General features: G+C 37.0%; 2 protein-coding genes across 2 annotated transcripts in view; both read right to left on the bottom strand.

Annotated features, from left to right (window-relative positions):
• Window positions 1-17,517, bottom strand: part of otog (otogelin) — a 45,650-nt gene extending 28,133 nt beyond the window's left edge. The window contains exons 1-23 of the mRNA XM_058781659.1: window positions 17,445-17,517; window positions 16,886-16,943; window positions 16,423-16,483; window positions 13,804-13,876; window positions 13,139-13,237; window positions 12,898-13,055; window positions 11,656-11,777; window positions 11,304-11,512; window positions 10,505-10,635; window positions 10,281-10,387; window positions 9,990-10,099; window positions 8,977-9,102; window positions 8,780-8,888; window positions 8,629-8,675; window positions 8,041-8,186; window positions 6,934-7,066; window positions 5,803-5,980; window positions 5,581-5,705; window positions 5,277-5,489; window positions 4,655-4,820; window positions 3,568-3,642; window positions 3,208-3,251; window positions 2,907-3,072 (exon numbers count right to left, since the gene is read on the bottom strand). Coding sequence (XP_058637642.1) covers window positions 2,907-3,072; window positions 3,208-3,251; window positions 3,568-3,642; window positions 4,655-4,820; window positions 5,277-5,489; window positions 5,581-5,705; window positions 5,803-5,980; window positions 6,934-7,066; window positions 8,041-8,186; window positions 8,629-8,675; window positions 8,780-8,888; window positions 8,977-9,102; window positions 9,990-10,099; window positions 10,281-10,387; window positions 10,505-10,635; window positions 11,304-11,512; window positions 11,656-11,777; window positions 12,898-13,055; window positions 13,139-13,237; window positions 13,804-13,876; window positions 16,423-16,483; window positions 16,886-16,943; window positions 17,445-17,517 — 2,729 coding nt within the window. The remainder of the gene's footprint in view (window positions 1-2,906; window positions 3,073-3,207; window positions 3,252-3,567; window positions 3,643-4,654; window positions 4,821-5,276; window positions 5,490-5,580; window positions 5,706-5,802; window positions 5,981-6,933; window positions 7,067-8,040; window positions 8,187-8,628; window positions 8,676-8,779; window positions 8,889-8,976; window positions 9,103-9,989; window positions 10,100-10,280; window positions 10,388-10,504; window positions 10,636-11,303; window positions 11,513-11,655; window positions 11,778-12,897; window positions 13,056-13,138; window positions 13,238-13,803; window positions 13,877-16,422; window positions 16,484-16,885; window positions 16,944-17,444) is intronic.
• An 831-nt stretch (window positions 17,518-18,348) lies between these two features.
• On the bottom strand, window positions 18,349-22,859 carry slc22a18 (solute carrier family 22 member 18). Its single transcript, XM_058781083.1, has 10 exons — window positions 22,109-22,859; window positions 21,484-21,581; window positions 21,179-21,324; window positions 20,960-21,092; window positions 20,483-20,592; window positions 20,142-20,252; window positions 19,602-19,702; window positions 19,392-19,493; window positions 19,129-19,249; window positions 18,349-18,973 (listed from the first exon to the last, which is right to left on the bottom strand). Exons 1-10 carry the CDS (start codon window positions 22,202-22,204, stop codon window positions 18,789-18,791), a joined length of 1,203 nt encoding a protein of 400 aa, XP_058637066.1. The 5' UTR covers window positions 22,205-22,859; the 3' UTR covers window positions 18,349-18,788.
• Between the last annotated feature and the right edge of the window lie 439 nt (window positions 22,860-23,298).

The following is a 23,298-nucleotide window of genomic DNA, read 5'->3' as shown; positions in this document are numbered from 1 at the left end:
TTTTTATTTTTTTGCAGTGTAATATGAGTTTGCCACCCATTGTAGACATTGCTTTTGTTAATTTATATCCTATATTCAACATCCTGCTGCTACTATAGCACTCAACTGCAATGATGTTAGATCACATATAGCACATTTAATCATTTCCAGACTTATCAATAATCTCATCACTACTTCACATAGTGGCATAAGGGGCCTTTGTGCCATATTTACACCAGCCCAGATGCCAAACTATCGAGTTGCAGGAATTTATTAAACACTCATGACAGAATCTCAGCCATGATATTTCTTTCCCATGATGCTCTTGACTAATGTTTTTCTGTTTAAAAGGTCAATAAGTCAGAAGAAGGTGAATCACACACACACAGCCATCTAAAATATCACATCCCCTCTGTGTGCAGTGGAGACTCTAGTTGCTCTCAAGATACATCCGTGACCTCACAGCCCTTTCACTACGTGACTGATGAATGTTCATGAGTTTTTCCCTTCGTAGTGAGAGTATTAGATTGCCTTTGTAATTGAGCAATGTCTGAGCATTCACAAACCAAGTGTTATACTCATCTGAACCTCAGAAACAAGTCTAAAAATAATAATTATTAAAAAAAAATCTATCAAATGTGCAAAAGAAAGAAAATCAACAGCAATTTATCTCAGAGAAGAAAGCAGTCAGCACACACTCCTATCAACCGCAGCAACAAAATCAAATAGGTCGAGAACAAAATATGAGCTGCTTTAGATCTAAATTTTTTCACAAATAATGTAAAAAAAACTAAAACCAGAACTCTCTCTTGCTGGTGTTGGTAAAAGGATAACTGAGACGAGGTCTTATCATGCTGTTATGGCTGAGGATGGCTTTAGGAAGTTAAGCTTGTGATATGGCACTTAACCTCGGTTTGCTTGTGTAGACACTAGCATTAAATGTATCAGATGACAAAAATCCATCTATAGAGCAAGAGTCGTGCTCTCTGAGGCCCCTTTAGTGGGAACGTGACGCGAGGGGGAAAAAAGAGGGGGAAGTGGAGTTGAGCGACAAAGAACTCTTTTCACCTGTGGTAGACAGCAGCAAAGGTTCCCACTGAGTCAGCGGAGACCCTTTAACTGATCTGTATCAACATCATCACCTGCTTCGGCAGACACCATCCGAGTGAGACCTCAACATGTAGAGCAGAATGTCATCTGTCCGTGAAAGTGCGCCTGGGAGTTTATGCGCTTCTGAAAATCTACAATACTTTGCTTGGAATGTCAGTGGTCTGCATCTGCCCGGTTTTGTAATTATGTGGAGAAAATATTTGAATGGAATTTGATTAAGAACATTATGTGACACAGATAAACTAAAAAAAATCCCAGTGTATGCATGTGTAATGGAAATGAGTAGTTCCTGACGATACTCGGGAGCGATTCCACCCACTAAGCTTAGCCATGGATCACTGCCCCATCACACACGTAAATACACATAAAGCCATTCACCTGCTAAATCCTCTACATCACACACAAACACGGAAACATCTAACCTTTTAAATATATAAAAATAAAACTACCAATACAGACGAAGGATAAACAAACTCAGGAACATTTCAAGAGACTTGTAAAAGTGTAAAATGCATTTGGGAAACATTGAATAGATGACACCAAAAGCAATCACATTAAAACTCAGTAAAACTCAAATGTAATAAATGGTACAATAGCAGCACACTTACAAAAAGCACCATGATAGTCCCATGTTTTTTGGACATGCTACTATAATACCATGGTAAACTTTCAAGTGCCTTCACAATAAAACCCATATAGCATGAATTAGTTTAATTAACACTTTTATCTAAATTATGTCTATATATTATGTTTTATCTATACTATATTTTATCTGTATTATAAATATGTGTGTAGGATTCAATGGACACAAGTCCCATTAAAGCAAGAAATCCACTACATATACAGTACTTGTATCTTTTATTTTAATAGAGAAAAATCTATGGAAATTGGAGGCTCTAAACTTGTCATTTTAAGTTCCTTTTGACTGATTATTGGACATGCTTGTTTTTCATCTATGTATTTTTGTCCTGTCTAGAAGCCCATTTTCTCTATGTGATGATTGGGTGAGCTCTCAAATGTGTGTGACTTTGCAACAAACAGCCAGTTATTCAAACAATAAAAACAGTAATATTGGGAAATATTATTAAAATAAAGTAACTATTTTATTTAACCATTTTTATATACTTTAAAATGTAATTTTGATAGCAAAGCTGAATTTTCAACAGATATTACTTCAGTCTTCAGAAATCATTCTGATATGCTGCTCTAGAAACATTTCTTATTGCTGAAAACAATAAGAAATTTCTTATTACTCTTGTAGTTCCTTTTTTTTGGAAAATGTGATTTTTCAGGATTGCTGAAAGAACCAATTCTCACTATTAACTAGTTGCTTATTAGCATGCCTATTAATAACATATTGGCTGTTTATTAGTATTTATAAAGCAGCTATTCTGCATGACCATATTCTACATCCCTAATCCTACCAATAAAAAACTTAACAACTACCTTACTAACTATTAATAAGCAGCAAACTAGGAGTTTATTGAGGCAAAAGTCATAGTTAATGGTTTGTTAATAGCGAGAACAGGACCTTAAAATAAAGTGTGACCAAATCTTTTGTAACATAATAAAAGTTCCAAAAAACTTTTTTTCCAAAAAAATGTGTACTGATCCCAAACCATTGAACTGACAGTGTTTGAAATAACAGTCTTTCGTAATGCATTCAGTTTAGTGTTTATAATCTTGTCTCTTGCCTACTGTCATTTGTAAATATTGCGAGGCTCCAGTTGCCACTGGTATATGAATATGGTCTACCATAGTATGTTTTTGTAAGTGACAACAGACACAAGAATGAAGACAACAAAGACCTCACTCACCCTGCAGGACAGACGCAGCCAGGCACACACGGCTCGTGAGTGGAGCAGGTGAGATTGAGCAAATACGACTCACAGGTCTGTTCACAGGCTAAACCTTTACTGGCCGAGTGGCCGTCTACTCGGTTCCCACAGTCCTCATAGAACTGCCCTGGTGGGCACAGGGTATCTGAGAGAGAAGAGAGAACACACACTGAACTCCAGCACTGTAGATATGAAAATTCAAACAAACTGCAAACACTACAGACATTCAAAGAGGTTCACACAGATAAATGACATCAAGATGCTGAAATACAACACTCACCAATAATTGAGCTCTGGGAAACAAGTTTTCCATCTTGGCAAATTCTGTAGATCGTAAAAAAATATTTTAACTGATGTGAGGCAGTGAGTCTATTGTACTAGGCTGCTGTTATACTTTACAGTATATATATATATATATATATATATATATATATATATATATATATATATATATATATATATACACACACATACACATACACATATACACACACACATATACATACACACCAAACCAACAGATAAATAGATAGATAAAACATTGATAAAACACAAAACACTTATTTTTATTGGGAATGTGATATAATGGAAAGTTTGACAGTGTGGTGATGTTTAATATGAGTGAATAAGACGATCTTACTGTACACCTGATGATGTCAAGATCACATCTCCAGGAGAATAGTCAGCACCAAGAAAACTGCATGGACATTCACTCCTGTACCACAAAATATTAGAAAAATATCTGACTCAGAATCAATACATCATGCCATATGCAAGAAGAAAATCTACCTGAAATTATATACAATTTAGTTAACTAACACAATGTCTTAACCTAACGTTGAAAGCCACAATGCTGCATAACAGCACAGCCAACCACAAGATGTTTACTGTACAGCTGTAAGGAGTGAGGATAATGGAAATGTTTCAGCTCACATGACCTATGAGACAATAAAATCTCCCTGAGCTGTTTCAGAGAGTTGAACTAGTACAGTAGTTGGGTTAGAGGTGAGAGACTTGTCCACAGTGCTGCGGTTGAGTCTGTAGTAGAGTACGAGGCCAAAGTCCTCCTCTATCACATCCCTGACTTTCTCTCAGCCTCTGCCAGCGTGAGTGCTGTAACTCTAGCACATGCTGAGTATGTGGCAGTGGGACACGGGACATTTAAGGGAAGTGAACCCATGTGAGGGTGAGGAGGCTAAAAGCGTTATACAACACCTGAGGTTGTCAGGTCCATAACATTTTACAGCCTGCTAGAACGAGGACTGCAAATAACTTCACTCTCACACACTCTAAATAACTCAATCTAGGTCTAAGTCAGAGCTTGTGTTAGAAAATTAGGAGGGTGTTGATTTAGCATATTTTCTCATGATTTCACAAATGAATTTCATAATCCTTGACACTGTCCATGGATAACCTCTACTATGTGAATAAAAATGATTTAATATTATATACAAAACAGAAGTGAATGGAAAAAAGGTGGAGTTGAAGCCACTGTGGAACATGTGAACATGATCCTCAGGCACTTTCATTCAGAACTCCATTCAGTTCTAACTATGCAGCAAATATAATGGATATAATGGATCATTCTGTCATAATTTAACCACCCATGTGTTGTTCCAAACCCAAAGAAGAATTTTGAAGCATTTCATAGTGATAGTCTGCTAAGCTCCAAAAAAGCACTATAAAGCACCATAAAGCAGTACATTCGACTATATTTGAACTTTTACCGTGGCACACAGGTGTGTGTATGCATGTTGAAGTATGTTCCTTCCGGGCACACGCAACCCTCCTCACACTCCTCGCCACACGGCTGAGGGAGAGACAGAAACAGGCAGCGACGCTGACATGACGACACACAGACTCCATACTCCATAGAAGACGGACACGTGATGGCTGCAAAAACATACACATAGACCACACGCATATAAATTTTTGTGTTTACAAAGACCTTTTTTACATTTACAAATTTACAAATAGAAACTTGAACTTTCTATTCATCGTAAAATCACAAAAAAATGTATCACGATTTCCACAAAAAGCAAAACTGTTTTCAGCGTTGATAATAATAAGAAAAGTTTCTTGAGCACTAAATCAACATATTTGAATGATTCCTGAAAGATCATGTGACACTGAAGGTTGGAGAAATGGCCACTGAAAATTCAACTTTGCCATCACAGGATATATTAAAATAGAAAACTGTTATTTTATATTTTATTAGTATTTCACAATATTATTTGTACTGTATTTTGATCAACCAAGTATATGACGCTTCTTTCAAAAACATTAAAAAATCTTACTGACCCTAAACTTTTGAATGGTAGTGAATGCATGTGTAAGTGTTAGACTGACCACACTCAGGCAGGTATGAGCGGAACTCAATGATGACCCCTTGTCTCCTGCAGGTGCGGGCGTAGTGAGCAAGGATGGAGCAAAGGCACGGTGCTCCACATTTGCAGACGTCTGCGCGACACTGTAGCTGGAAACCCACCGGACTTACATACTCGTGACAGGCAGAAAACACCTCTTGCGTCAGCACATCACACTTCTCCACTGCATAAGTTGCTGAAATCACACAGACAGACGTTCAAGCCATAGAGATCCCCTCAAAACCTAAAGCTTAAAAAGGTTATGCATAACAAGGTGAATGTGCCACCTGCTTGCTGGTGTGTGTCACAAGGGTCAAGTTGGGGTAAGCTGGGCCGCGGCATACATGCTGAAGACACACGCCATGCATTTCCAAACAAGTATGGTGTGCTTTCAATCATGCCAGAGGGTGCACTAGAGTAACACATCAACAAAATTCACTTACAAATTGAAGAAATGTTGGAGAATAAGTTGAAAACAAACAACTGGGAGAAAGCAGAGTGAAACCCACAGGAAGTCATCCTGAATGTTGCCGTTAAAGGTTCCGCAGAGCCCCACAGTATCATCTCTCCACCGCTCCTCCAGCTGCAGGTAAAGCCTGAACTCCCTCCAGTTATACTGCAGCCGCAGACCCTGCGATGACTTCACCTGAACAAACATGGACGACAGCTCCTGGATCTGAAACACATCTGAGAAGAAACCACAATATTAAACAGATGAAGGACTATACTGTAAATAACAGACACAAATTTTAAACTTTTTAGCATGTGGTTTTGTTGTGTATAGTTCACCCCAAAATTAAAATTGACATCATTTACAGTACTTTCCCTCATTTTTTTCCAAACCTACACAACTTTTTTTTTTTTTTGCTAAACATCAAAGGAGATATTTTGGTAACAAAACAATTTTGGTTACCACTGACTTTCCTTGTATGGACAAAAAACACTGAGACATAATCTCAAATTATCTTCTTTTTTGTTCTACAGAAGAAAGAAAGTCATGCAGGTTTGGAAAGACATGAATGTGAGGAAATGATAATAACATTTTTGTGTAAACTATCCCTTTAGAGAACTACTTTAAAAGCAAAACACAAAATCAGGCATTATGGATGGACATCAGTGTGGTGGATGTGTGTCTGTATGCAGATTCAGCTGAGGAACACATTCAAGGTAAAAGCACAAAACACAAATATATTAATCTAATATAAGAGTATGTGGCAGTACCCTCTCAGAAAAAAAAAAAAAGATACAAAAGCTGTCACTGGGACGGTACTAAAATCGCACCTCTTAAGCATTAAAACGTACCATTTATTGGAGGTACTAATGTGTACCTGTAAGGTACTAATATGCACCCTTTAGGGATACATAAGGTACAAACGTGTACTATTTAAAAAGGTACCACCCCAGTGAGAGCTTCTGTACCTTTTTTTTCTGAGAGTGTACCATGGTAAAGGGGTAGCATCACATGGTAATATTAAGTCATTTTAAAAATTATACCTGAAATTCATGTACCTTGATATTTACATGGTACTCCAAGGTGCTTTCTACAATGTCAATGTCTGAAACCCATGGTAGTACTTTTTGGTACATTTTTGCAGTTGTTGTAGTACATTTACATGCCAACATCAGCTGTAGTACATTACCATCTGAATACGGCAGTGAGATCCTGAACTGGCTGGCCAGAAAAACCTCTCCACTATGGCTCATTGTGATCTCAGTACGTGGATCTTCATCAACCATCAGGTTGACTGACTGAATACAAGCACCATCCAGATTCTGCAGACATAACAAAGCAAAACAAAATCAGAGAGTCAGAACGTCCTATACCAGCACACACAATATCAGCAGCTATAGAACTACTGCATCGAACACAATGGATAAATGTCTGCACAGGGACACAAACCTATCGGTCCATCTGTTTCAATTTTGACTAATTCAGTAATCATGTCGTTTAGGAATTAAGCATTTATGCTTGTGAATGAGTTACTGAGAGCTGTTCACAGGAGATAAACCACTCGGACTCTGAATCGCTCCATTCAAGGAAATGATGGACGCTACCAACAGGTGCCTATGTGAGGATCTTTCACCGGTCGCTTTACTGAAATACATCTCTCGCTCTCTCTTCTCCCTCTATCAGCAACTACAAAGTCTCTGGCTCTGTCATTCAGAGGCTCAGATAAGCAGAATAGCTTGTTCAGAGTCCAGACAGTGACACTATACACCAGACTGCTCTCCGTATGTTGAGTTTTAGCATCAGCAGGTCTGGGCTTCAGGAAAGGAAGGCTTTGAGGGAGAGAATCTCTTCATGTTTTGTATCGTTTCATGTTTTATCTGTCAAAGCTAAGCAGGGTCTAATCACAGTACAAGCACATCTAGGACTTTGTTTCATCTCAACCCAAAAAATGAAACTTTAGGATGTGCAATTATTTGTGCCTAATCTACTGACTAATTTAACTATTCTAGCAACTAATTTAACTAACAGACTAACAAGCACAGCTACTCTAACTGCTAATATGCCAATAGCTTGAATAATCACACAAATCTAGAAGCTGTAATCTTAAGTCTGTCTACTGAAGCTGTGTTCCAGCCCCCAGATTACTCTTTAGATCACCACACTAGAGCAATTCTGGAACGTGATGAATAAAGCGTTGGCATGCTACATCTGGCATGCCTTAAGTCTCTTCTCTGTTGTGTGCTAATACTCGAGGTTTGTGTTGGTGCGGAGAGCATGAAAGTGCACAGGGACTTACGGCTCCACAGGGTGCATTCTGAATGGTCACAGTGAACTTGCCCGAGTTTCTGCTCTTGGCTAAAACATACTGGCACGTAGCAGGAAATGTGTAAATGCGGCCATCAAACGACTGGAAGAACATATCTCCTGTCACAGAACATTCCCCTGTAGAACAAAAAAAAAGTAAATCTCCGTTCAAACGTTTGGGGTCAAAAAGATTTTTTAATGTTCTTAAAATGTAATATATTTTTTGCAATTTACTCCTGTGATGACAAAGATTCTAATATGCTGATTTGCTGCTCAAGAAACATTTCTTACAATTATCAATGTTGAAAATGGTTGTGCTGCTTAATATTTTTGTGAAAACTGAGACTTTATTTCGGGATTCTTTGATTAATATAAAGTTAAAAAAATATAATTTAACCAATTTAATGCATCCTTGCTAAATAAAAGTATTAAATTCCTTTAAAAAAGGAGTAAGATACAGTTAGTATCAGTGAAATGAGAAAATATGGTTTCAAAAGAAGAGAATGAATGAAATGTGAAACAATTACAACAGACATCATGACGTAAATATAAAAAAAAAGATTAAAAAAAAGATAAACACCTGGGCAGCTGTTCTCAGTGCAGTTCCACATGCCCCCAACACATGTGCTGAGACAAGAACAAAGATCGATACATACGTTAACGCAAACACAAGCATCAATGCATCTTCAGTCAACCAAGTATGCATTGCATAAGATGATTTAGTGTCTGACCAGTTGTTGCAGTCTTCCTGTATGACATGTCCGGAGGGGTACAGCATGCCATGGTGCTCACAGGGACAGTCTGATGCCTTAACACACACCCCATTCTCGTAGATCAAATCTGGAGACAGTGAAATGATTTCATTATCTTCAAACATTCACATATGAACACCGCTTGTGATTAGTTCATTTGGTGTTGTTACTACTACCATCAGGACAGTAGCAGCCATCCAAACACTGCAGCTTGCTGTCTATACACATGTGTTCGATCTTGCAGTGCATGGGACAGCAGGTTATACACTCTCTGAAAAGGAGCTCAGTGGGGCAATCAACACCTACAGACAAGAACAACACATACTCTCACAATATGCAAAAAAAATTACACTTAAATGGTCAAACTGCAAAAGCACTCAATTTTTATTTTTATCATCAACATTTATATTTATATGATTATCATTTATATATATTTTGAATGAACTATACAACGGGAATATCTTCAAAAAAAAAAAAGTAATTCAGCACTCTAGAAACTGTTAAACAATTTGAAAAATAAAGAAATTAATACTTTTATTTGCAAGGACATACTGTATAACTTGATCAAGTGACAGTAAAGACGTTTATTATTGTCACAAAACGTTTATATTTCAAATAAATTCTGTTATTTTGAACTCTCTATTAAACAAAGTATAGTGAAAAAATTTATCATTGGTTCCAGAAAAATATTAGGCAGCACAACTGTTTTCAAAATTTATAATAAGCATAAATGTTACTTGTGCACCAATCCAGTGAAAACTGGAATAATGGCTGGTAAAAAATTTTTTTTTAAATTACAATTTTAAAAATATATTAACATATTATTAATAAAAAAGTATTAAATTCTACATATATTTGTGTGAGATAATTAACTTTAAAAAAAAACCTTCCCAACCACAAATATTTGAACCAAAGTTTAGAATAAAAATAAACAATTCTCACACCAATTGTTCACTAAGATAAACTTTAGATTGTTTAAACTTGTCAAACAATGCAGCAGCCTTCACATAAATATAGAATTAGTCTATGTGGTCACTGGTCACAGGTGTGTGTACATTGGCTATTTTAGATCTGAATATTCATTTAGAAAGAATTTAGACTCGGAAATATGTGTGTTACAGTACATTTAACACCTAGACAAAATATACTCAAATATCTCAAACATTTGTGCATTTGCAACGTAACCTACTGCAAACAGGAAATTGTGATCTCCAGTTATGCAGCGGATGTCCAGCATGGGCACATGACCTGGCATACTCTGTGAAAACCTGGCACACAACATCACCATTGGGACCAGACCTGCACCATGTGAAACGATTATACACACACAAGAGTTATATAGTGCAATAACATCAACAGCATAAATATCTTTAGGATAACACCTTGGAAAGTAATGTCAGCGGTTTTGCAATGTAAGTTTAAAACTTTCCAGTAGGTGTAGTAATGTCAGTAGTTCAGTGACTGTTATGACAGTACTTACAGGCAGAGGTCATTGGAGCAACTGGCCATGTAGGAATATGGACTGACAAACTCATGGCAGGACTGGAACGGTTCCTTCAGTAGGGTGGCACAAACTTCCTCCACTTTCTGCAGTGAAGAACCAGAGTCCTTATTCACCAGGTGTATCATGGTAAATGAGGCTTTAGTTGGTGTGGGACAAGAATATATGTGTGACAAGAAAGTACGTGTTTTTGTGTGCAGTACCAATAAGACCCGAGGATTCTGCATGGCACATGGCGATGGGTAAAGAGAGGGAACAACAGGACACCTGCCCAGCTGTGGCTCCTCCTCTGCCCAGCTGTTTCCAAACATAGCTAAATCCTGCGTGAAAACACCTGTAGAAAACTATGCATTTAAGTGATGCATAATGCGTTTATGTGCTTTTTTAAATAAACATCAAGATTTTAAAATGTACATGGGAAAAAAAACAAATGGTGTAGAAGCAACAGAAATTTCTAATACTTTTCACATTTAAAAACACATGAAACTTTGCAAGAAATATAATTTTTCTTGTAAAACATTTTCCAGTAATCTGTGTTTTATTTACAACTATGAAAAAATAGCCTGTGGTGTGACAAATGCTTTTTTTGGTAAAAAATATTTTATACATAATAATTTTGAATTAAGAATATATAATTATATATATAATTTTTAAATGGCATTAGACGCAATAAAGCATGTCACACCACAGTTGACATTCCAACTTTCTATAAATATTTCATGTCAACTATATTAATCTTCATCAAATATTACTTGTTTGACTAAAGAACTGAGCAAAGTATTAATTATGATTTGATTTGAATTGCTATATACACAATACTGTATATCACAGGTAATGACTGGCATGATGTAAAAGTGTAAAATATTATTAAACTATTTTTGTATATTGCCAAATAAAATCCGACAATTAATTTAATCTTGCTGATGTTGTCCCTTCCCATCACACAGTTTTTTTGGGTTTTTTCAAATGCCGAGAATCTGTAACAAATCAAGTAAAACTTGCCATAGCTGGTCTTCAGGTCATCCTGAGTGTCAGCATTGAAATTGCCACAAAGTCCACAGGTGTGTCCTACAAACTCAGGACTCATCTTGATGTACACGGAGCCAGTGAGCCCCTGCCAGGCCAGCGTGAAACCCTGTGGCTGTGAGACTACAATATAGTCAGAGATGCGCTCCAGTTCAACATCGTGGATGTGATGGGGCAGCTGCACTCTACAGAGAGAGAATGTTCAGTCAGAACTACACTCACACACACATAAATCACTGAACAGATTCTTTAAAAGAATCACTGAGATAGCACAGGTCAGGTTGAGGTTAAGTGACAGGGGATGTGGTTGAATGTGAATGTTCATTACCTTTGACCCTTGAAAGTAACACTGAATTTCTGTAACCTAATCTCCCCCTCCCACGGCAGGAAGAGGCTGATTGAACGTGTGCAGGAGTACGGGAAAGAACTGCATTCTGGGTCATTATGCACCTGCAGATGAAGCATGATATAAAAATCTTGCCATATTAAGAAGTGAAAAAAGACCTGAAACGAAGCTAAATTTAAAGTTAAAAAGAATTCCAATGCTAAAATAGAGCGGAAGTAAACCAGATTATCACTAACAAAGTGTCTGCAAATATAGTGTGCAGCTCTTAAGACGCTTCCTCTTCACCATCAAAGAGTGGAGTCCTCTTATCCTGAGCAGCCGGGCCAATCCTGCTTAAGTTCTGCATTACTGTCGGCCATCCCTTTCAATTCATTGATAAATGATATTGGCACTTAAGCTAATGGCCTAAAGAAACTCCTGGCTGAGTTAGCTCACCTCCTCTGGATTCCCATCAGTGAGTCTGGGAGAACAAAGCCAATTCTGTTTTGGCCCTGGCCGTAATTACTGTATTAAACTGTAATGGGAATAAATGACCATAATAATGAGATCACTTTCTCTATGAATGCCAATAAATATTTTCCTCAGGCAAGAGCTGCGCAGTACACACACACTTACGGCATCTCTGATGCAAAGCAGAGAACAGCAGCCTGCTTAAAACGAGCCACATCTAAAGCTAATACACTCTCAGAAAAAAGGTACAAAAGCTGTCACTGGGTCAGTACCTTTTCATAAGATTCACCTTTGTACCTTATTTACCCCTAAAGGGTGCGTATTAGTAATTCAAAGGTACATTTTAGTACCTAAAGTGTACACACTGTATTAGTACCTAAATTATTTAGTACATTTCAAAAAGGTGCTGCCCCAGACACAGCTTTTGTACCTTTATTTCTGAGAGTGTAGCTGAATACAGTCAGGTGGCAATAAAGGCAACAAATCACGATTTGGTAAAGGACATATTTTCTGGTAAACAGCTAAAGGTGGTTATGTTGTAGATATTCACTGGCGAAGGCTTCTAAGCTGAAACGCCATGATAGATATTTTTTTTAAATATAATAAAACGCTCTTCACCACAAGTGTTGCTCAATCCCTCTTTTCATTGTTGTTGAATGGTTATAAGTGACAAAAGTATACTGTAGCAAATGTTGATTATTGTTATTATACACAAAATGATAAAAAATAAAGTGAAATAAATATCCTTTTATAAACATTATTATAAGAGATCACCTGTATATGCACACTTGACCGAGTGCTGTCTTCACAGTCTCTCAGTAATGTGTAGCTGCATTTCCCAGGGTAGTAGTAATAAAGTCCATCAAAGGTTTCATAGTTGTATTGTCCCCACGAGCGGCACGTCATTTCTCGCTCAAATCCTAGGTTGGGAACTGAAACATTTTATCTATTATTTGTCATGCCAAAACTCAGAGAAGAATCTCAAAATGAGATTAAATTGCATGATGCACAGTACCTGTCTGGCAGTGTGTTCCAGTGGCCTGGTATAAAGTGCAGTTACAGGAGTCTGGATGGACACACCAACCCCCATTCAGACAAGGAGATGTACACTCGCCTATATGACACAAATAAAGCTCATTAAATAGTGTGTGTTTCAGTGCATTTAAGCGTGCGTTTGGTATCTGGTAACTGAAGTGCTCATTGAAGCATTAAGATGAATCCCGCTCTTGTGTGTAATGATGACACTCATCAGCCTGTTGAACAGATGTCTAGTGAAAGGGGGCAGCCCCTTTCTCACATTTCAATTGAGCATAACTCTTATTGTTTGGAGTTTATCATTACAAGAATTAGGTTTATGCATCACAAGCTTGCACACATAGTAATCATTAATATGATATAATAGCTTATAATTATTACTATATGTAATGCGCAAATAAAGATAGTATCACAAGCAAATTCTTGTACACCCACATTAACACACACACATCAACAAACAGTTCCTTACAGATGAAGCCCTAAACATATGTGCAGGTGTCAACAACAAAACATGCAGGCAAAAAAAAAAAAAAAAGAAAAACACAGAGCATTGTTCAACGGGGAGAGTGTGCACGAAGACCCAAAATATACACAAAGAGAGCACCGGGCCTTCTGAAGTATTGTAACATTCAGCTCAGTTCTTACCGGTGGCTCTGCGGGGTGATGGCTTCTGTGATTCTGTTTGTTCTGTTGATGATGTGTTGCTCTCTAAGGATCTCTTTAAGGAAAAATAATAAAAAATTTAAGTTAACACATTGGTTGTCCGGGGAGTTTGTCAATTACTGAAAAGTTATTGCCAACCAAAGTTGAAGTTCACATTCAAATGTATTACAAATGCATTGTGCAATTAAAATGTAATGTGTATAACTCATTAAAAATGATTATTGAAATGTCATAAAATATGTAAGAATATCAATGTTGTAGTATGCATACAATGCCTTTTTTTTTTTTTTTTACAATATGTAACAGGGGGCCCCTGGTCTGTAGCTCTACCCACCAAGGGGACCTTGGAAAGACCCCTGTATTAAAGTCTTTTCACAATAAGGATAACAATGAAGATTTCTATAATAGTGAACACACCAGCGGACTATAACATTCTGCTGGAGCGCCTTGATACAGGAAAGATTCTTAGGCTGACGATACACGGGGCAAATTTTTGAGCAATTTTTCTTGGGCACTTTCCCATTGAGAATGGGTAACAAATCAATATCTGGATTGGTTGTGGGCCCTGTGTCTCACCTGGTTGCCCGTTGACGGCAACATTGCTCAAAAAGTTGCCCAGTGTATTCCAAAGTGATTCCAACAATATCCTTCCTATGTGCCATTATCGTTATAGTTGTGGCATGGACTCTGCTATTCTTTTACATTTAGAACGATTTTGAAAACTAGATCTTTATAGTTACCGATATCGTAGCCTACTTGGTGTGTGAACGGGCTTTTAGACTGAAAGAATAAATTGAATTGTCAAAAGGCCTAACTTTAAGATTAAATACAAAGGCAGTGAGGATTTTGTGTAACAAGCTTATGTAATTCTAACTGTTCGTTTTAATTAGTTGACTAATTAAGCTTAGGCGAAAAACGCAAAGTCTATCCTTCAACTACCTTAATTTGTTCTCATATAGGCTATCAGATTAATTAAGACCTCCATGAACTAATTTATCTAGAGACCCAGAAGCCGGACGCCACAGGGCAAATCTGAAATTCCAATCAAAGTCTTCATCTAATAGTAAATCATTGTTCGCTTGTACAGAACCTGGAATACTGCGCATAGCACGGATAAGAGTTTATTATTACCGCTGGAGGGGGTACATGAGAGCGATTAGCAATTCACTTCACTTCAGAACGAAATCATTTTCTTATCTGACCGAAACCGTCTCTATTCTGCCCGCTTTTCCCCATCACACCTGATATCTGAGAGTTCAATAATTTTATGTAGCTTACGAGGCTGCAAGGGAGATGTATTCTGACATAATGAACGGGGCCAGTGTGTCTCGGTGAATAGCGGCTCTGGGGAACAGCTTTACCAATCCTGAGCGCCCAGCGGACACCTGAAACCGCTTTACTGCCTCCGAAATGACGGCTTTTGTCCCAAAGAACTCAACAAAGCCAGCACTGGGGGATGTGTTTTCAGTGTGTGAATTAAACAATGAATTTCAGGGGGGTCAGCTTCTTTTAAAAGGAAATTTGTTTCATGGCATTCAGCTTTTAATGTTGTGTCATCTTTTCTAAAATCTTTGTAAAAATTATTTTATTTATTTATTTATTTTATTATATATATATATATATATATATATATATATATATATATATATATATATATATATATATATAATTTTTTTTAAGTCTACCAGGGGGTGGGTTCTAAACTTGTACAGCTGCTTTTTGTTTTGTGCTGCTGCTCCATGAAGAAAATTCAATAAACAGTTGTTAACAAAAAAAAAAAGAAAGGAATTTCTCAGGGCGCAATCTGTCGCGTCCACCTTGTGCACCTGACACAATTAACCAAATGCAAAATACTTTTAAAACAAACAAACCAAAAACAAATTCTATGTTAGCCTATTGATAGGCCTATAATCTATAATATTAACAGCATGACAGTAGGCCTAGCTATTTCTGTTTTGTAAATGTCAAAGGCAAAGTGCTCGAGCACTTTAGTTTTCATACTAATAAAATGTACCCTGACAAACGTGTAGCCTATTTTAACATTTGTGGCTAGTACTAAAACGCTTGAAACCCCTGTAGAAATTAAACGTAGCCTACATACGCTTGCATTCTGGCCCTCCATAACCCAGGGATTCAAGTCTTAATTAAGGGGTCAGGCTCCCAAATCCGCACAGAATTTGCACCTCTCTTTTCTTCTTCAATTACTGAACACATGGCATCAGTGAATCGGTGGATGTAAAGACTGATGCCATCGTTGTTCAAATCATAGGCTCTTGAAAAATTCTCTGAGCAAGGGGAGACATTTAAAAATGTTGTTGCTATTATAATAATCATTTTTTAATAGGCTAATTGTAATATCACATATTGTAATTTAAACCGCATTCATTTTTAGCATATTCCACTTTAATTAGATCCTAATTCATTCAGGCAGGCTATTCTCACCATAACTTGTTTAACAAACTCGATTTTATCATAGATCAAGAAAACACGCCTTTTGCAAACACCTTGTTTTTCTGTAATGTTATGCATTTAACCTCATGGCATTGCATTTAGCGCAGGTTTCCTGTGCGCTCTCTCAATGCATCGCTTCAGCTCTCCTACCTGCTCCGTTTGGGAAGCGGGATCCCATTTCTCCAGCATTATCCTGCTGCTTTCGCTGCTGCTGGGACACACAGAGAACAAGGAGCGGTTTGTTCCTCACACACAGCTAATCAGCACTTGTGTTAGACAGAAAAGCCAGAGACTCAGGCGTTTCGACTGAGCTTTGTCAGCCTGTTTCACAACTGTTACAGACCTCAAGACCTTTCATGTGATTTCATCAAACATGCGTGAAATTAGCGCGAGTTAAGTGTCGAGTCAGGATGTTAACATTTTAAAGATGCTTAAAATGTGCAAATAATGTTTACCATTACAAGCAAACAGATGTAGAATAGAAAAAATAAAATAAAAAATCCTTTATATAAAAAATAATAATTAAATAATAGGCCTCCATTAAAAAAAAAAATAAAAATGCATGACTCACATCGGATAGACACGTAGCCTAAATGTAAATAGCAATACTCACTTTTCAAAATCATGCTGGTGTGTTAAATTCAGACTTTCAGAGCCCCACGTGATATGTGCTGAAAATAAATAAATTACAATCACATTAGTGCTGCACTATTCGTTCATTACTAGTTTTTTTTTTTTTTTTTTCATGTAGGCTATAAGACATTTCTGTATCAAAAATGTAATAAACGCTCGGACTATTCATAAACAACTATAATAATATATTTTAAAATATAAAATTTACATAATTATATATTATATTTGATGTAAGCGTTTTAATAGCTACATTAAATTAATAATCTTTTTATCTTAATCGATTTTTTTTCTTCTTCTTAAAATAGTAATTAAAAATAATAATAATAATTAAAAAAAGATTAACAGAACATCTTTATACTCACCTAAGAAATTTAGGCATATAGACCACTATCATTTTTTTTTTTTAATGTTTATGTAGGCTAGTGCAATAAAACTCTTTGCTTGACAATAATATATAACTTAATTATACAATTTAATTATCTAAATGTATTTTTCCTCTGTGTAATGATCAGTTAATCGGAGAAGAACATGCTGCTTACCTTGATATATTAGGATAAAGAATAATAAATAGAGTAAAAAAAGTTTCTTTCCGGGAGTTAAAATAGGATCCATCCGTGACTCATGTGAATCACTTGAAATGGAATGAGATTCTCCCCTCTCAGTCTTCCACCGATGGGCACTACCGACGCATATTCCCGTCTGACTGCAGCTGCTCCTCGCGCGCATCTCAGGTGCTGAGGATAACGCCAGTCTCGCGCTCGCCCGTCATTAGCATAATTTATGCTAATGAGCAGCACTAACGCATACCCACAGCTACAGGGAGAGCGAGAGAACTGGGGGCTCGGCTACAAGAAGAAATATATTTCTATTTTCTATATATTTTCGATTATATTTATTTTTTCATGATACAGTGAAAGTGAAAATCATTTTGATCAAAGTGCTGATGAGTCCTGAGAAATAGTAAATGAAGGTTTTAAACGATTCGTTCTCCTAAATAAATAAATAGTTCTGTTGTCATTTATTCATCCTCGTGTTGTGACAAAACCGTTTAATTTATTTATTTTTTTCTGTGGAACAGGAGAAGATAGGCACTTAGCAGAATTAGAGGTCATCATTGACTTTAATTATATTAAAAAATCCAACAAAAGTGAATGGTAACTGAGGTGGTCAGTGCATTCTGTTTAACTTCTGCATAATAAAGAACATACTTGGTATCAGTGATGAGAACATAACGTGCAACTGGACTAATACACATGTGCTGTGAAGCCAAACATGGAAAAGAGTGGACAGATTTCACTCTAGATGTGAAAAGGGGTGCTGTCTAGCATTAGAACAGTGTCACAAAATAAAATGTGCACATTTAATCTCACAGTTTGGGGGACTTTGAAGAACTTAGCAGGAGTTGGAGTGCAGAAAAAATGAAAACAAACAACAACAAAAAAATAACAGATATTACTTTATATTCATTTAAGGAGTTTCAGATACAAAATTATGGATTTTTAATTTTGTTCTTTTTCATGACAACTTGCAACATCATTATAATGAATAATTACTGTATAATATGGGATTGTTCAAACTAGACTATAATGCCACACAGATGAAAGCATACTGCACTTCTTTCTTTGTACTGACCTAGATATTTACATGCCAGCTCCTTTTTAAGATAAGAAACTTCATAAAAACGATCCTGAGCTAACTTGTGAAATAAAGTGGAGTAATTTGACAGTAACATAAGATATTTTGAATGTCTGTGGTATTAACAAAAGAGATCATCCCCAGTGTGTGAGGAGGTAAGTTAAATGCCCATGGTTTGTTGTAAACTGCCCTCTCTCACACAATGTGGCCATGAACAGGACAGTCATAAACAACTCCTTTCACAATTTTTATGGCCTGTTTGGCTGTGAGCGCCCTCCAGTGGTTAGCAGAAAGCTAAAGACAGCAGCATTAATGATCCACTGAATGTATCCGAAAGATGGCACACCATATGTCTCATAGAGGAATCCTCCAATGGTTGGGCCAACAGTTCGTAAAAGAGACTGCACCGACGCACACAGACCCAGCATGGTTCCTGAACACACCACACAAACAATTTTTACATTTAGTGCATTATGAGAACATTTGCATGGAAAACATATATATTATATATATATATATGCATATGTATGTATTGTATTCATTCACAAGGGCATCTTGTTCAGTCTAGCATGTGTGTTTGTGGGTTACCTGTGTCAGATGGAGACACACTCTTGGTCAACATGGTGTCTGTGATGACATTGAAGACACTTAGAGAAAACATCATCGGTATCACAATTAAACAAAAATGAAACACGTTGGTCATCACAGCCTGAAAAACATACAAAACACACATATATTTAACATACACACCGTGAGACCAGTCACATAATCCAGCTTCCATGTTTAACTGACACAACTGTTATGCAACTAATACGAAACAAAAAATTTAATTGTTTGCAATATCAGCTTACCTGTGCAAGGCCCACTAAACTGGATATCCCAACAGAGAGCAGCAGTAAAGAAGACTCTGAAAATCTAGACGTAAGACGCCCAATTACAGCACCTTGGATCACCTTAAACAGCAAGACACCAGTGTCACTTATTGCCTCAGCACAGCAGTGCTTCAATCCAAACCTACTTATATAGCATGTGATTGATAAGAAGTGTGCATGTGTTTATACCATTTGTACTACGCCAAAGTAAGCCATCAGATAGCCATTCTGCTCTGCCTTCAGTTGGAAGAAGTTTATGGCAATTATGGAGAACATAACTTGAAATATACCTATATACAATAAAAACAACAAATAAAAATATGTAAAACAAAACACAAGGCAACATTTAAAGTCGAAATTTTATTCTGTACATTGAGAAAACATTGTCAAATGTGGGGGCTCTATTCATCGATTAATTGATTGATTGGATGGAGGCATATATGAATGAGAGTTAACTAAATGACTAAATGATATGCTAAATTCAGCATACATCACTAGAGAGAAGTCTGTCCTTTCACTGAAAAATTTGACAGTTTTGACATTTTAATTAAAAAATTAACTTAGTTTAAAAAGTTTCTTTTTTTCAAACATATTGTATGCATTAACTAATTGTTCACCAATTAGAAATAAATGGTGAATTTTCATTTAATGTCCACTTTAAGTATGCTTCCAATTTAGGGGTATTTAAGTACGTTTAAAGTCACAAATGCTAATAGTTAAATTGTTCACCTGCTGGCAATCCAGAAATAATCTTCACTGTGAAAGTCTTTGCAACGCCTGGAAATTTCATTAGTCTTGTGATCTCCCCCAGATTAAACACAGAATTTGATGATCCCTTCTCTAAACAAAAATAAAAATCATAATAATCACTATATATATTATATATAATGTAATTTTTAGTAATACATAAAATTATTGTAATGCTGAAAAAAAAATATACAAACTCCATTTAACAATATACGATAATCAGATTCTTAATATAAGACTTTTATACAATAAAGTTACAAATGGCTACTGTAAGAGCATTCCTTCTGTGTCTAACTGAGTTGTGTGTTTGTTTGCGTCCATACTGTTACTCTCCGGCATGGTTTGTATTTTGGTCTGTTTAGGGATGAAGTTCAACACCAGCAGCAAAGAAACAAAACTTCCGACAGCTGCAAAAGATGCTGCAAACTTTTCCCTGCAAACCACACAAAAACACACAACCACTGGCACTTAAATCCTGTTTTACTGGATCAGTGCTGCTTTCATTTTATCTTCATGTGATACACAACACGATTAGATTTTGCAGTTTTTCCAGAGTACAAATGGTAAAGTTTTGTACTGGTGGACAAAAATACTCAGAGTTTCTTTTGAATTTGTATTCATCAAATAATCCTGAAAAAACTGTATCACTGTTTTCATGTGAAACTGTATTCATGTTTAATGTTTCCTGAGCGCTAAATCAGAATATTAGAGTGATTTCTGAGGATCATGAGTGACTAAAGACTGGAGTAGACTCCAGTGGACTACTGGTAGCGTAGTGCAGGTGGTGTAGTGTGTCCTACCCAAAGCGTGTGCTGAGGGTCCCACCCAGTGATGATCCTGCAATCATGCCAATGCCAAAGCAGAGGCCAAGTTTCCCAAGAGCATCTGCTCGCTTCTCACTCTCTGACAGATCTGCTACCACCATTTGAGCTCCTACACACAAATACAAATGCATTGACATACCTGTATATTGTTTGATTGAGTTACATATATGTAAGAGTGTATGAAGCAGGTGTTACCTGGCAGTGCATGCATGAAAACAGCAGGCAGTTTATGCACGAAAAGCATAAAAGTGTTGTCTGCCACCGCCAACAGTAGGAAATAAACCACTGACGCCAAGCAAGACACCGAGAGAGCTGCACGTGCTCCGAACACATCTGCGAACCTGACAACAGACACAAGACACACATGTGAATAAAATGTGAATAAAATACACAGTTGGTCTATGACTGAAGTAAGACATTAAATAAATGAGTCATTCTCAAAAGGCACACATAATTACAAACATGTATCCTATTATCCTCCATTCATTCTAACTGCTTACCTTCCATAAATAGGGCCTCCAAGCAGCTGAATTACTCCAACTGTGGTCTGCAGATACCCGAACCAAATAGTATCGAACCCGAGCCTCCTCGCCAAATACTGTTCCACAGAAGACAAAACTGAACAAGCAAGGCAATCCATCCAATTCAATTCAATATGTGCTTTATTGGCATGACAATTGTTACAATGTATTGCCAAAGCCTATAACTGCTTTATTTCTGTCTGGTGAGAGCCTGGATTAGACTAGAATGGGCCAAACAACATGGCCAGCTTTAATCTGCTATACATTAACATTCATTTACCAGTTGCTTTTATCCAAAGCAAAGAATGAAGAATATCACAAACAAGGTGAATAATAATTAAAAATTCTCTCTCTCTCTCTCTCTCTCTCTATATAATATTATTTATATTCTAATACCTTATCACAGAAGTTATATTAAAAATATAAAAATGTAAATATAATTGGTTCACATTATCAAATAGTTTGTTTGCTGGAATGTCCTGAGTCAAATGTGAGAACATAGTCAAAACCCCTGCAGATATACATTCCTGGGCTCAGCAAAATCGATTCAAAGGAGCTTTTATTTAACATCTGAACCCAAATGAAGTCGAAAGACGAGACGCACCGGTGTTATGGAGAACTGGAGGAAGAGCCAGGTGATGTCGAGAGCTGCGATGAGGTAGGTGATGTAAATCACTTTCTGCTTCGCCGCCGGCTCCATGCTTCAAATCAAATCGTTGTATCAGATCTCAGCTCCGGGTTTGTATTCCCCGATAGTTCTCCTTCCGCACAATCTGCTGCTTAAACGGGTAAATTAAGAGCATCTGCTTCCACTGAAACTCCGACGAATATACAAGTACAAATTATAAATCATAAAGATTTACGGCTTTATCCCGCTGTAGTAGCGGTGACAAAGCATAAATTTAATGTGAGGGAAAGGTTAAACCCAGAAACGCGCAGAGCTGAACTTCAACCAGTCAAACTACCAACAGGTTAAAGGACTTTGAGCCGTTTCAGTTTCGCCGAAGCTCTGCTCACTGCGGCGGGAAAGGAGGGGTTTATACGGGTTTAAAATAGAAGATACATATTCTATTACTATTTATTTAGACGTAATAATTTATAAAGATATACAAATCTGCAGTCGTTTCATCTCCGCACAAGACCACGGATCATTTTTACCTTGTGAGTGAGTAATGTCCGACTACACGTTATTACCAATAACAAGTAGGCTAACCGGATTAGGTTATAAAGCGTATAAAGTGTAAAGCGGATAAAGGTGTCTAAAGTGCTAAAATAAAACCATTAATACATAGTCCTCGCCATTTTTGTTGTGGATAACACATCGAGGAAATTCCTCCTCCTCTAGTGTCGTGAACACTGGAGGCGTGACTAGGTTAGCCGGCAACAACCTACTAACGTTACATATATTGTGACTAGATGTCGCGACGGAAAAATAATTGCAGATGAACGGACACCAGAGAGACTGAGCAACAGAGAGCAGGCAGTACTTCATATCACAAGAGCTCATTCATTGTTGAGACTGAGAGCGGTGCAGTACGCGGAAACTTTACTAAAGCTCGCTTCATTTTTACGTATTGAAGGCAAGAAATATTTAACAGGGAAGAAATATTGCCTATTGCTATTGACCTGATTTAAAAAAAATAGTTACCATTTTGGTCACATGTACTGTCCTGCAACAAAGAACAATCCAATTTGTTGTAGGCTACAACCAGCTTTCCACCAAGTAGCCTTCATATAGTAGCCTATATATAACACACAAACGTTTGATTTTCTGTTAAAGTGGGGCTTTCGGTT

The sequence above is a fragment of the Onychostoma macrolepis genome, chromosome 07 (assembly GCF_012432095.1).
Source record: "Onychostoma macrolepis isolate SWU-2019 chromosome 07, ASM1243209v1, whole genome shotgun sequence".
In the NCBI taxonomy this organism is placed as follows: Eukaryota; Metazoa; Chordata; class Actinopteri; order Cypriniformes; family Cyprinidae; genus Onychostoma; species Onychostoma macrolepis.
The sequence above is the reverse complement of the archived record's forward strand: the minus strand, read 5'-3'. Positions and strand labels throughout refer to the sequence as shown.

Bases quoted from the DNA above. Each gene is read 5' to 3' on its own strand.
- slc22a18 (XM_058781083.1), bottom strand. From the start codon at position 22,204: ATGGAGCCGGCGGCGAAGCAGAAAGTGATTTACATCACCTACCTCATC. The intron at 20,253-20,482 runs GTATGGACGCAA...ATTTTTGTTTAG, and splicing joins AACCATGCCGGAGAGTAACA to AGAAGGGATCATCAAATTCT. The intron at 19,494-19,601 runs GTATAAACACAT...TTGCTGTTTAAG, and splicing joins ACTTTGGCGTAGTACAAATG to GTGATCCAAGGTGCTGTAAT.